The sequence below is a fragment of the Mastigoproctus giganteus genome, chromosome 8 (assembly GCF_048544385.1).
Source record: "Mastigoproctus giganteus isolate SK-2022 chromosome 8, ASM4854438v1, whole genome shotgun sequence".
NCBI lineage: Eukaryota > Metazoa > Arthropoda > Arachnida > Uropygi > Thelyphonidae > Mastigoproctus > Mastigoproctus giganteus.
This window is the reverse complement of record NC_143582.1, coordinates 70,168,850-70,182,662: the sequence shown is the minus strand read 5'-3', so window position 1 is coordinate 70,182,662 and position 13,813 is coordinate 70,168,850. Positions and strand designations below refer to the sequence as shown.

At 38.1% G+C, this 13,813-nt stretch overlaps 1 protein-coding gene across 1 annotated transcript; it reads right to left on the bottom strand.

Annotated features, from left to right (window-relative positions):
* Positions 1–4,875: 4,875 nt before the first annotated feature.
* On the bottom strand, positions 4,876–6,562 carry LOC150081614 (cytochrome P450 3A24-like). Its single transcript, XM_090379468.1, has one exon. It carries the CDS (start codon positions 6,549–6,551, stop codon positions 5,013–5,015), a length of 1,539 nt encoding a protein of 512 aa, XP_090235594.1. The 5' UTR covers positions 6,552–6,562; the 3' UTR covers positions 4,876–5,012.
* Between the last annotated feature and the right edge of the window lie 7,251 nt (positions 6,563–13,813).

The window sequence follows — 13,813 nt, the reverse complement described above, 5'->3', positions numbered from 1 at the left end:
GGGCGTCGAAATGCCTTCGTCCGGATCTGATAATAATAAAACATCATGCGGATGCTGCAACTCTCTGTGCAGAGAATTTTTTTTCAACTCTTTACTTCTCTTTACTTTATCGGCTTTCTGACTTTGCTCAAAAAGCTATTGTATATATACAAAAAAAAATTTGTATATATACAAAAAAAAATTTGTATATATAAACAGTATACAGTATAACTGATTTGTATGTCAGACTATATGTGCCAGCAGAAATTTCGGAATTCATATAAAACTTAATTATTGTATTTAAAAATTAATTGACAATTACGATGGCAGTTACTTTTTTTTTATTAAAAAGGTAAAATTGTAGGTAAGAAAAATAAACGAAATATTCTTAGACTTGGGCACAGTACCTATGTTTTCGTAGGAAATGAAGAATCGTATATTCTTCATTTGTGGAGTTTGGCATGCTAGATTTTTAGGACCGGTCCTTCAGGAGGATTACGTTCCATACAAAGTACAACTTACCCTCCCCCTCCTGCAATTGCCGATTGAAAATATCCCCAAATCCAAACGAATTGGAGTTCTCAGTCCTCCTGGAAGTGGAGAGAACTGGCTAGCCACAAAGTTAATTTTTCCACCTGCAACGACAGGTGCTGTCGATTTTAATGTGAAAGATGTTCAATTAAAGATTTAATCATGCGGAGTCGCACTATTCCCAGGGGCTCACATCTGGTGAATATGGACTTGGCACACCCAGGGTCCTGAGCTGGATATCATCATTCTTCTCTTTCTTGGTGATTCCCTTTTACTTTTACTTCTGACTCTTGTTCTCTCTCTCTTTATTGACTTTGAGGTAGCTTTTGACTCCATTCAATGGAGCAGCGTTCTTATGATGTTGAGTCTTGCAGGCTGTTCAGCTAAGATCTTTAGGGTGGTAAAGGACTACTTCACGCACCGTATATAGTGACTATTAAGTCGTCGTTTGATTCTATTGTACGAGAGGTGACCAGGGGATGCCCGCAAGGATCGGTTTTTGGACCACAAATGTGGAACCTAGTTTTGGAGGACTGGTTTCGTAGGGACTTCGAGCATACAGAGATAATGGCATATGCCAATGATCTAGTGTTGCTTATTGAAGGATATACACGGATGCAACTAGAAACCAGGTCACAGCAGGTTTTGTTAGAACTTAATAACTGGTGTAGGTTACATAAACTGACTGTATCAGGAACCAAAACAAGGACAATGGTCTTCAACGATCAATTTTCGAGTTGGACACCCCCGGTTGTGAAAATGAATGGGTCGAGCCTAAAATTGGCAAGGCAATTAAGATATCTAGGCATTATGTTTGACGGATCTTTGACTTTCAACTCACATGTTGCTTCTCTATCAGAAAAGGTGAGGAAATGTATTGGGATGATTACTCAAATCACTAGAGTTGGCTGGGGAATAAAAGGTAAGGCACTGAACTTGCTATATGAATGTGTATTTATCCCCATGGTAACGTATGGTGCACCAATTTAAGGCTGTTAAGCCTGTGCCTAACGGCTCCTCAGTTCCAAGTGTTCAAACACACAAAGATCTGGGGGTCGTCTTCGACTCCAAACTATCTTTCAACGATCACATAAACCTCATACAGTCGAGGCTGAATTCACTACGCTGGGTCGCCAAACAACAGCTGCTCCACACCACCGACCCACAACTGGTAAAAAGATACATCGTATCAATCCTTTACCGGACAATACTGTATGCTTCAGAGATATGGGCATCGGCCGCCGAATCCAACATTAAAAGAATATTCTCTGCCGAATTCTGGCTTCTAAAATGGGCCAACAGCAAACTCCACCCTCCCCCAGCTCTCAGATCAACGCAGTTAGCAGAAGCTCTTCACCTACGCAGGCTCCGGTTCTACATCGGAGAAAGAAGGCTGCTGTTCACCATCAAGATGGCCACCGGTAAAATTACAGAGCCGAACTTCTGGGATCACTGCTCTTGGCGCATTCCTCCCCCTTATCTCCGGTCTTCAGCACAGCTGCTAGCAAACCGTAACCGGCTAGTACTAACCGACAGATTCCTGCCAAAGCAAATGCTGCCCTCATTGCAAGCCATCGACGGGGACCTCCAAGAAGTGGCCAATAATAAAAAATACAGGAAGGGTATCCTCGTCGAACTTAAAATGTAAAACTGTGCTTTGTTAATAATCTGATTTATCTTTTTTTCTCATGTGTATCTCTTTTGTAAATATGTTTTGTTAACCCCTGGCACCACCATGCCGTGACGGGACTAATTGTATGTCTATCATTGCTGCAATTAAAGATTCTATTCTATTCTATTCTAAAAAGTGCAAAATGGAGAGTAAGTTGTTACCTGAAAGCGTTTCAGGATTGTTTTCGAATCCTATCACCTAAGTGTGGCTCAGGAGGAGAGGCTTCGTTGCTACATATACTTAGCTCCAGTTACGTCTGAAGATACGATTCGGAAGGAATCCTGAAACGTTTCCAAGTAGTGTCGACATTGTGCTTGTAAATAAATATGCCATTTACTTTTTCCTTAATATAATCTCAAAGTACGCGATTTCGTGATTCATACTTGTTTTCGTGACTCGTAGTTATTGCTTTTCAGTTTTTTATTTAGGTTGGCAGTCAGTGACTCGTGAGAGAGAGGAAGGGAAGGAATGGAAAGGGGCGGAGGTCGAGATCATAGTAGATACGCAGTATCGGCTTTTCATTAGAACGAGTAAGAATTCCGTAATTGAACCAGATGATGCCTTATTTATTAATAAGGATGATAATGTATGTCTTTAGTCTAAATATAGCCTTCTCTAAAGGTGCACTCTTTATAAGGAGGACTCGTCCTGAATGTACTTTAAGATATAAATAAAGTTTATAATTTATAAATTAAAATTTATTTATTTATAAATTAAAATTTATTTATTTATAAATTAAAGTCTGTTTATAAATAAATTAACATATAAATAAATATAAATTTATATAAATAAATAAAGAAACTTTATATAAATAAAGTTTCTATTTACGCGTATGCGGTTTATAGGAATTCGCTTAGTTGTACCTTAGTGTAAGAGTTTCCTATGGGGGAATCCCAACTATGCGAATTCTCGCTTACGCGGAGGTACAAGGAAACTAACTTTTGCATACTGTGTATATACAGGGTGTCTCAAAAATATTGGTACAAACATTTAAGGGAGGTAGGTAACATCTAAAGGAATGTGAATCGCATAGGAACCCATAACCGGAAACGTCACGGGAAAGTAGTAGCAGAGGCACAAGAAGCAAAAATGACACAAGACAGTAATTAGTGGCAAACATTTATTTGACATAATATTAACAATGGAGTACGAGATGGATGCATTTCATGATGTTACAACAGATGCTCGAGGGTTCCACTATGAGACGCGATGCATGCGTGACACCGACGCAGCATGGATTGGCGGACACGGTCGAACACACCTGGAGTTTATTTGACAGTAGCAGCAGCGCAGACGAGTCTCGCCACGAGATCCATTTCCGTCTCCACAGGCGATTCATACACGATAGATTTGAGGGCCCCTCCCCCACAGAAAGAAATCAAGGCTCGATAAATCAAGTGAGCGTGGGGGACAGGCAACGGGTCCACCACAGCCAATCCATCGACGCCCAAAACGCCTTTTCAAATGGTCTCGAACATACCTTCCATAATGGGCAGGCGCCTCGTCATGTTGAAACCAAATGTTGCGTCTCACATTTGCTGGAACATCGTCAAGTAACTCTGGTAGAACTTGTTCAAGAAAGGCCCGATATTTAGCGGAGTTCATGCGGAATGGTAACAGGTATGGGCCGACTAAGCAGTCACCTGCCCACACATTTATTGCGAAGCGATGTTGTGCCGCATGGGGGCGCACACCGTGTGGGTTGTTGTGAGCTCACACATGAGCATTGTGCTGATTGAATAAGCCTTCCCGAGTGAAATAAGCTTCATCCGTGAACAAAACATAGGCTGGAAAATTCAAGTCTTGAACACTTTCTTGGAGAAACCATTGCACAAACGTCACACGTGCAGGATAATCTTGGGGGAGCAGTAACTGAACCCTTTGGAAATGAAAGGGGTGTAAGGAATCGTCGTGCCAGACAAGACACGCTATACACTGCAACGAGACACTCCTAAGGCAGAGGCAATGGCACGTGTGCTGGTAGTAGGATTACTTTGGACGGCATTCAACACACTTTCTTCTATGGCGGGAGTTCGCGTCGAACGTGGTCTGCCCGCACTATTCCTGTTACTTCTAAATGACCCATAATCGCACAAGTTTTGATGCACACGCGGAAACAAACGGTGGTCCGATACATGTCTGTCTGGGAAGCGTTCTACATAAATTCGTTGAGAGGCTCGTCCATTGCCCTCTGCTAATCCATACACTAGCTGCATGTCTGCCAGCCCACAGTTCGTATATCGATGCATGCTCTTCGTGCGGCGACTACTGCTTGAATGAGTAAACCAGAAATTAACCCTCTCGCGAACTGATGAACAGCGCCGTGTACCGATCTACCGTGACGTTTCCGGTTATGGATTCCTATGCGATTCACATTCCTTTAGATGTTACCTACCTCCCCTAAACGTTTGTACCAATATTTTTGAGACACCCTGTATTTTTTCATACTTGGTACTAATCACTTATCATATTCTAACCATATTGTTATTTTTTGTTATTGTTTTTTTTATTTAATCTGTACATTTTATGACACTATTTTTAAAAGATACTACTGTTCTACAAAAAATTCGGTTTACAAAAGATGCTTTTGCGGAAAAAGTTTGAAAAACACTGATATAAGGAAATGGCGTGTGCATGTTTAATTATTATTTTTATAATATACAGCATAGAAAATAGATAGACAGGAGGCATGTCCAGTTCTCTAGATTTCGTTTAGGTAAAGATAGATAACGCAGATATTTCCTCTCCAGTTCCGAGCAAACACTTTCACAGCAAAGAGCCTCTATCTTCATAAGTTGAAGAAAACTATTCCATGATGAAAACGTGCAGCTTAGTTTCTGGACACAGCCTGTATACGCACACCTTTAGCAGGATTGATTATAACTGTGGGACAAGTTAAATGAAGTGGATCATCAGTTTCTTTGCATGACACTAATTTGAAATTCTTTATAAGTCGTGCAAGAGTTAATTTGGCTTCCAACTGTGCAAATCTCATTCCAATACAGTTGCGTGGACCAAGTCCGAAAGGCATAAATGCCATTGAATTAATTTTGCTTTTGTTTTCCCCAGAAAACCTTGATGGGTTAAATGTCCATGGATCAGGCCACAATTCAGGGTCATGATGGATATCCCAAACTGGCGCCATTACACATGTTCCTTTTGGAATTATCTGTCCATTGATAGTGATATCTTTTGAACACTTGCGTTCAATGAAACCCGTTACTGGAGGATACATGCGGAGAGATTCGTTAAAAACTTGATCCAGATATTGAAAATCCTGTATATTTTCTTGTGTGAGGTTGTCTTGGAGAGTGGTAGCCACCTCATGGTAAAGTTTTTCTTGGACATCGGGGTGTTTCACTAATAAATACGATGTGAATGCAAGTGCGGTGGAAGTCGTCTCGAATCCTGCTAACAGGAAAATGTAAGCATTTGCAATGATCTCTTCATTAGATAGAATTGCCTTTACTCCTTCAGTAGAAGCAGCACTATCTTCGGCAGAATCAATCATTAGCTGGAGAAAGTCAACACCACGCATCTTAGGATTTTTTCGTCGAAATTCGATAACATGCTGCAAATTAGATACAATCATTGAAGTCATTTTTCCCGCTCTCAAGAACTTGCTTAAGCTAGTCATAATTTTTCCCAAAATGGGGAACATAATGGCAGCGTCTACAGCAGGAGACTGGACGTATCTGAAAAAATCTTTCACTGCAGTTAGGAAACTATCATTTTTATTTCCTTGACATGTGATCTTCATAGCTAACGCACATTCACTGATCACATCCAGTGTTAAAGCTTGAAATTCTTCACAGATATCAAATACTGTACTCTCTTCGGCATTCTTTGAAATGACCTTGAGAAACATATCTACCTTTCTGTTAATAATTTGTGTCATTTGCCTGATCTTACCAGTACTAAAGGATGGAGTTAAAATTTTTCGGACATCTTTCCATCGCTGATCACAAAGATATAGAAGTGTATGATTTAAAGGCGATACATCTATAAACATTTCTGCTCGATTTATAAAGTACTGAGATTCCTTAATCATCACAGCCTTCAGAATGTCTAAATCTTTCACATATAAGCGTGGGGAATTTCCAATGAAAAAACCAAACACGTTTCCATACCTTTTCTGCCATTTACTCAATACGATATTCGGCGTTTCGGCTTCACGAGTGCGTAAATGATACATGTTACCTGAAAAAAAATTTGGTTCTGGGCCAGGAATTGCATAGCGTTTAAAGAGCTGTAGAGAACGATGCCTTTTATATATCCAAAGTATCGTGTAGCCCGCCAATAGAGACAGCAAGAGAGCCGTGAGAGAGCAGGTAAAATCTTCAACAATAGCAAGCGGATTGATTGCCATTTTATTAGGGGAAATCTGTAAAGGAAAACAAAAATTAGCCAGTTCATAAAATAAATAAATAACATTTTAATTATGGAATAAACATTCTTAATTTTCTTTTAAGAAGGGATTTCTTCCACACATAGGTAACCTGCAGATTAAGTTCTGCTGGGTGGTTTGCTAAAGCAACAAATTTCAAACAACCACGACCAAGTCGTTGGGTGAAAATACATTAAGACCTGTATCTGTCTTATCATTGAATATGGCGCCGAAGTCTGTACATCACCTGCTGTAATGCATCTTAATCTAAAATCCTATCACAACCAAGACGCATTACACCTGTTGTGATGCATTTTGGTTGCTGTTTTTGAAATCCTCTTCAATCGAGGATGTAGTTAGCCGCTCTCAGGTAGAGGGAGTTGTTTTTTTCAGGTGTTTTTAGCCCGCACAACTTGCATGTTGTGCCCGTTTGTATTGTCTGAAAAAACACACTTATGCTGTAGCCGAGTGGTCATCCGCGTGGGTACATAAATACACGTGCCTTGAGTTACCCGCGTTCAAGCCCGTGACTGCTGAATACGGTGCTGTTTCTTGTATTCTCTCTCTCTCTCTCTACCTTGTGAATTCCTCTGGACCGTGTGGTCGTCCTGGTGTATAAACAGAAAATTTTTTTTATTTTATTTAAAATACAAACTGGCGCAATATGATCTAAGTCGCTGATGCGTCTGAAAAAAAGTTCAGTTTCGCAGACCGTTCTGTTCTATTATTCTAATTTCGCTAACGCAAAATAGAATTGAACGTTCACAAGAGTAATGCCAGTGGTAGGTCTGATTTAACTACCCTGTTCATCTGCAGTTGCCATTGTGATTGGATGATGATGTCGCGTCGGTCGGTGAGAGAGTTGTAAATTGACTTGGTACACAGAGGCGGAACGCCTCTGTGCACATTTTTAAAGCCTGTGGTTGTCAGCTGGGAATATCTGTATGTATGAATCCAGAAGATAACTTGTTCATATCAGTGGTGAATCTGGAATCTGGAATGCAAGGTGTAACAGAACCTATTAAAATGTTAGAGACTTCTTTATAAAGATAATTCACCTCTGTATATCTGCTGATTAGACTTCCATGAAAAGAAGAAAGAAAGTAGGAAAACTAAAAGTGCAGAAAGCCACCAAGAAGCACAGTATCCCTGAAGTGCATTTCAGGGAAGTGCGCTTCTTGATGTAGATTGTAATAGTCTTAATACTGCCTTTTTGGTTAGAACGTAACTGTAAAAATAGCACTACTCTTTTCGGATTCGTTGTCAATTACATATAGATGCGCGCGAAAGCAATTCTTTTTTGGCAACTTCCAATCTGAAGTAAGCTTTCTGATCTTGAAAAACCACCAGTCTTCATTTGAACTCTCCTTGAATCCAGAAGTCGGCACCACTTGTCTACTCTTTTAAACTGTATCCAACATCAGATCCTCACTGGGGTAAAGCCATTCTAAATGGGCCTAGCCACACAACTTTGGTTATTTTTGACCGCAAGCTCTCCTTCCGTAACCTTTTATATGCCCTGTAGTCACAGTTTTCAAAGCTTCGCCGATTCTCAAAAACTCAACTTATTCATGTTAAAGATATCTCCACAGTACAAAACTTCATTAGTGCCACTAATGCCATCAATCCTGTACGGCAGCGAAGTCTGGGCCTCCACGTCTCCCACGAATGTAAAAACGATCTATTCCTCAGAATTCTGAATAGTTAAATGGGCATCGACAAAACTTCCCCCCTCCCCTTGCCGGCACAATCTGCGAATCAAAAAACTTCCGGGATCAGTGGTGCGGGTGCGGATTTAGGTCAAAACTAGAGACTGCAATATCGGATCAAAAAATGAATACCGGTATTATGGTATTCTGATCTTTCAAAAAAAACAAAAAACGGATACCGGTATTAACAGATGAGTCTATAAATTAAAAAAATAATAAAATAAAATAATTTTTAATGAAATTGTTTATTAATATTTTATTCTTATCATAAGATATAAAATTTAAAAAAAATTAACAAAACAATAATCCAATAAACTAATTAAAAATAACAAAACAGAACTTTCAGTGAAAATATAAACTGAACAAAAAAAAATAATGTAATCCATAATTTTAAGAATCGCCATTATTGGCATCAGTAAAAAAAAAAAAAAAAAAAGCAAGCAGAGGCTCTTAAAAAGCAGAGGCTATCAATTTTCATCATTCAAACGTGTACGGATTTTTGTGCAAATTTTGTTTGCCGCCAAAAAGGCTCTTTCAGATTCCACACTTGTTGATGGAATTGTAAATAAATGGTTGTACACAAATTTAAATTCGAACCTTTTATATCTTTGTTGTCAAAAAACGCGATCTCCTTTTTTCTAGTATGTTCCAAACCTTGAGATTTTCAACGTTAGGAAATTGAACTTTAAGGCCAATTGTAATCTGTCTTTCAACGACATGTCATCGGAGGATATCATTAATATTGTTTTCTTTTCTTTACTGTTATTGTTTTAATGTAGAAGATGGCGCTGAATATTCTAATTCTGTTGCGACGTTCTCTTCGGAATCTTCTTTTTATTAAACGAGTTACTATTTTTATGATGGCAGTTTTACCTAGTCATCGAAATAAAGTTAATCCTAATTCACTTTCATTTTGTGATCTAGCATGCAAATACTGAAGAATTTGTGACAGATCTGTGCGTCTTTGTGAAATATGGAATTGCAAGGCAGTTTGTAACTGATTGCTTAAATTCCTTAATAAACTAATTAGTTATTGATATATCTAAAATCACGGTAAATTAGTTATTGATATATCTAAAATCACGGTAAATTTGTTATCGATATATCTAAAATCACGGTAAATTTGTTATCGATATATCTAAAATCACGAATATTTTTATTGTAATTAAAAACCATATTTATTATAGTATTTGCAGATTTGGGAATACAGTATTACTAAATTTTATTGCAATTAAATCTTTTCTGTTATCAACAGACGTAAGAAAGATGTTAAAAGGCAAACCATCGCGAACTGTCATGTGAGCTAATACTTCTGACAAAGTTTCCTTATCAAATTGGGATTGAAATGGTAGCTTGACTTGTTTAGATTGACTCGGTTCATTTTCATCGTCATCTGTATCAGTAGATGTCACATTTGTTTTTCTTAAATCTATATTATGTATTGTCGTTAAGTGAGTTTGTAATCCACTTATAGGTCCGCCTCCACAACGTATTTCGTTTCACTAGCTGACCGTTTTTCTCTACCATATAGAGAAACCATACAGAATTTTTTTTATCATTTCCTTTTCTGTGCTCTCTAAATACATGCACTGAGTCCAAGATGGCTATTATTTTCTAAAATGTAAATGACACAAATTGATTAAGTAATTTGATAATTCAAACTGAATTACCTAAACAACTTACAGCTGTATTTATTCAGTGTTACTTTTTCTTCTTATTGCCACCGCAGCTGCCTATTATCGTATTATCAAATAATTTACTTAAAGCACAACTAATCATCACAACACATACTTTTTAAACTTGACAGATCCAAACTGCTACTACGTGTTTAGTACTCGTAATCGATGCTAGGAGGCGGTGCGTTAGTCCGCCTAGGTAAGTTAGTTCACTGCAACTAGCAATCTGAAAATTATTGAATACGGAAATAACGGTACTTTTTGACAAAAAAAAAAAAAAATTGACCAAGATCCCGATATTGCAATCACTAGTCAAAACAGCACTTAGCTGTGACAGCAAAATGCTTTGCATAACGGATAGGTTCCTACCAAAACAACTTTTCCCCATCATTCAGGAGCTATACTGTGATCCCTAGAGATTCGTCATTGATAAAAAATATCGTGAAGCGATCCTGCTCCAATCCAGAAAATATAGATCCTGATGCAAAACTGGCTCTTTTTATTTATTTATTCATACATCTAGGGCAGTCACGTGCTGTCTATAATGCATATAGGGTTTGTTGTTTGTAAACTTAATTTTATCCAGGTACCAGACATTGGAAAAGTCAACAGGTGATATGGCATTAAGTGTGTTTCAATGGTCTAATTTTTATTTAACTATGGATAATGTTTCTATAGTTACCTACTACAGAAAGATTATCCATAGTTAAATAAAAATTAGTCGTTGCTTACTTGGTCGTCGTTTAGTCATCATCCTGACTAAGAGTTAGCTTTATCTATCTGCAGCATGTAGCCAAGGTCACTTGAGTGCGAAGGTAATTCAGTTTATCGTATTCTTGGAACTATGCGAACGTGTTCGAGATGCTACAGCAGCCTTATCAGACGAAAGTGTAGCCTCCGTGTTTGGCTGGGCAGCCTTTTTGGAAGTTGATGAGGTGTACTGTATTATTTAAGTCACTTAATGCATGCCTGTGCGCGCGAAAATGTTTCTAAATGTGCCCGCTAGTGAGCTGTTGTTAAACTGTTTTTTTTTTTTCTATTCTTCAAGGGGCTATTATTGGAGTGGGGGGATTGAAAACACCCAACGCCAACCTGATATTAAAGGTATCTCTGGACGATCTCTCTTATCAGCAATAAAAAAAAAAAAAAAAAAATACTACGAAGGGGAGAGGCATAGCTTCTAGAACAGAATGATATTGGAGCTCTTGTTGCAAGTTGGCTTCAGAAGAGCAGTTACAGTTTACGCTTTGTATTTGTTATTTTGTTCTTTCTTAAAATTCTTTTACTTTTTGTTTATATTATAATCAGTAATGGCAGTATTAAGATTACCATTCTCAGTTGAATGGCATCTTGAGTAATTCAGGGAATCTGAGCTTTTCAATTATTTTCTGTACCTTTAGTCCTCCCCCACCCCTAATTTTCTCCCATGAAAGTCTGTGGGGGTGGGGTTGGTTTATTATATTTATTACTTGTTTTCTTTGTCTTTATTTACTTTATTATATTATTTATTATTAATGCTCCCTTATCTTAAAAATCCCCTTTCTCATTTATTATTATTTATATTCTTACTATACCCCACTTTGCATCTGACTTGTTATCTCACAGAAGAATTCTGGTTCTGAGGGAGTTTCTATATTAGTGCACTCCTCCTTTGGATTTTGCTGTGTGTTCAAAATTGACCAAACACCATTTGCATTAAGTTAAATACAATTAGTTTATTATACATATTTTCAAATAAAAAAAAAATCTAGCAAATCATTACACATTATTCACTTGATATAAGTACATAGCATGGATTATGTTCCTGGTCATTAGGCTCTCCTATCCATCTTCTTCTTCTTACTATTGGGCCACTAACACTCTCCTACGATCAGTTTAACTTAACTCTTTCTTAAATACAATTGACATTTTATTTATTATTCATACCTATCTAGCACAATCCTACATTCTTCTTCATGGTTAATACAATTCTTCTTCTGGAATTAAATGTCCACTTTACAAATTATTCTAGGCTAGTCTCACCCTAACACAACCAAATTACCCGTTAATGAAATATACATCGGTTTATTTATTTCTTGATTCTCTCAGGTAAATTTCAGCATTTAGCGACTAATTGCACCACTTCTCTACTTCAGTAACATTATATAAGTCAACATGCAACTCTAACAGCTCTATTGATTAACCCTTCCAAAAGGTTTTTATTCTACATTCATTAAAGTTAGGCAGATGAAACGTAACTATGAACTACCCTCTTATTAAACAATCCTTATGACATTTCTGCACTTATCTATAGAATAAGTATTGAATCAACTATATGCATCCCAAAAGAATTCCCTTTAATTATTATCTATCTTTAGCTACAGTCTTTTGTACTACCTAATGGTACATATGCTGTTCAGAACTTACTTCTGGTGAGCTGAATTCCTCAGCTAATACTAGGATTGGTCTTTGACTTTCTGTTCTGCATTGGGGTCCACCATCAGATCTGAGATTGCTTTTCTTCAGCTTCGGAACTGCTAACATCTGAACTACCCTCTTATTAAACAATCCTTATGACATTTCTGCACTTATCTATAGAATAAGTATTGAATCAACTATATGCATCCCAAAAGAATTCCCTTTAATTATTATCTATCTTTAGCTACAGTCTTTTGTACTACCTAATGGTACATATGCTGTTCAGAACTTACTTCTGGTGAGCTGAATTCCTCAGCTAATACTAGGATTGGTCTTTGACTTTCTGCTCTGCATCGGGGTCCACCATCAGTCTGAGATTGCTTTTCTTCAGCTTCGGAACTGCTAACATCTGCCAGGGATACTATTCGCTTCGCCGATCATCACTGGTGTCACATCTTTCTTCGCTGTGCCTGATCATTCACTAGGAGTCGCTTCCCTTTACTTTATTTCTCTCTGTAGGCTGCAGGACGGTCCGGTGTTCTTCTGTAAGCATTATCTCGCTGTTCTCCTAAATATATCTCTCGGTGGTCGCTTTCGGACTTCAATGTCTCATCTCGAGAAAGTTCCCTTTACTGTAACTTATCTATACTTTATTAAAGCTATCAGAACTTAGTCAACTCACAATAACTGGTTCTACTGGTGGATCACTTCCGGGGACTGTTTCCCGAGCCTACCTCTCCGAAAAAAACTTTCATCACCCCTTCTAAAATATACCTCTCCGAAAAACTTTCATCACTCCTCCGAAAAAAACTTTTATCACCCTCTTTTCGCGCGCTCTTCCCTTTTTATTTCCCAAAATTTCGTAACGCCCCTCATTTCCTCAACCAATCATTTCTATCTGACCATCATCATCTCCATTCTCATTTGCCTCGACCCATGACAGGAAGGTCGAGCTCCTTCCGACGTAGAAAGGAGACTTCCGGTTTCCAGAAATTTCACGAACTTTCTAGTAAGATGACCGGAAATTCCGTCAGCTCAGAATCTTTCCAGAACCATCCAGAAAACATCTGCTTCCATTTACTTGATTCGTCTGGCCTTATAAAATGACCACGCCCGCTCTGTTAACAGTAAACCAGGACCGCTCCCCGCTGGTATCCCTATTGTAATCTCTGGAGCACTCTGTCCCTTGCCATTCTATCAATTGACCGCCCACTGTTCTGTCTCGCTATCTTCGCTTGCTCTTTTCGGGTAGTAGGCGCTGATCCTATGCCTTTTTCTAATGTTTATTTTCACGGTATATTTGCTCTTACATTAACTATAGCTTCCACTTAATTTAAATCCATTAACGTGAGACCCACTATCTTAAATATTTGTGACTTTAAGTGTTTTTCTTGTAAGGTTTACAATATCACTCTATCTAGCGTTCTTTCTTTAATTATATTGATATTTAATTTAACTTGTA

Coding starts and splice junctions, on each gene's coding strand:
- LOC150081614 (XM_090379468.1), bottom strand. CDS start 6,551: ATGGCAATCAATCCGCTTGCTATTGTTGAAGATTTTACCTGCTCTCTC.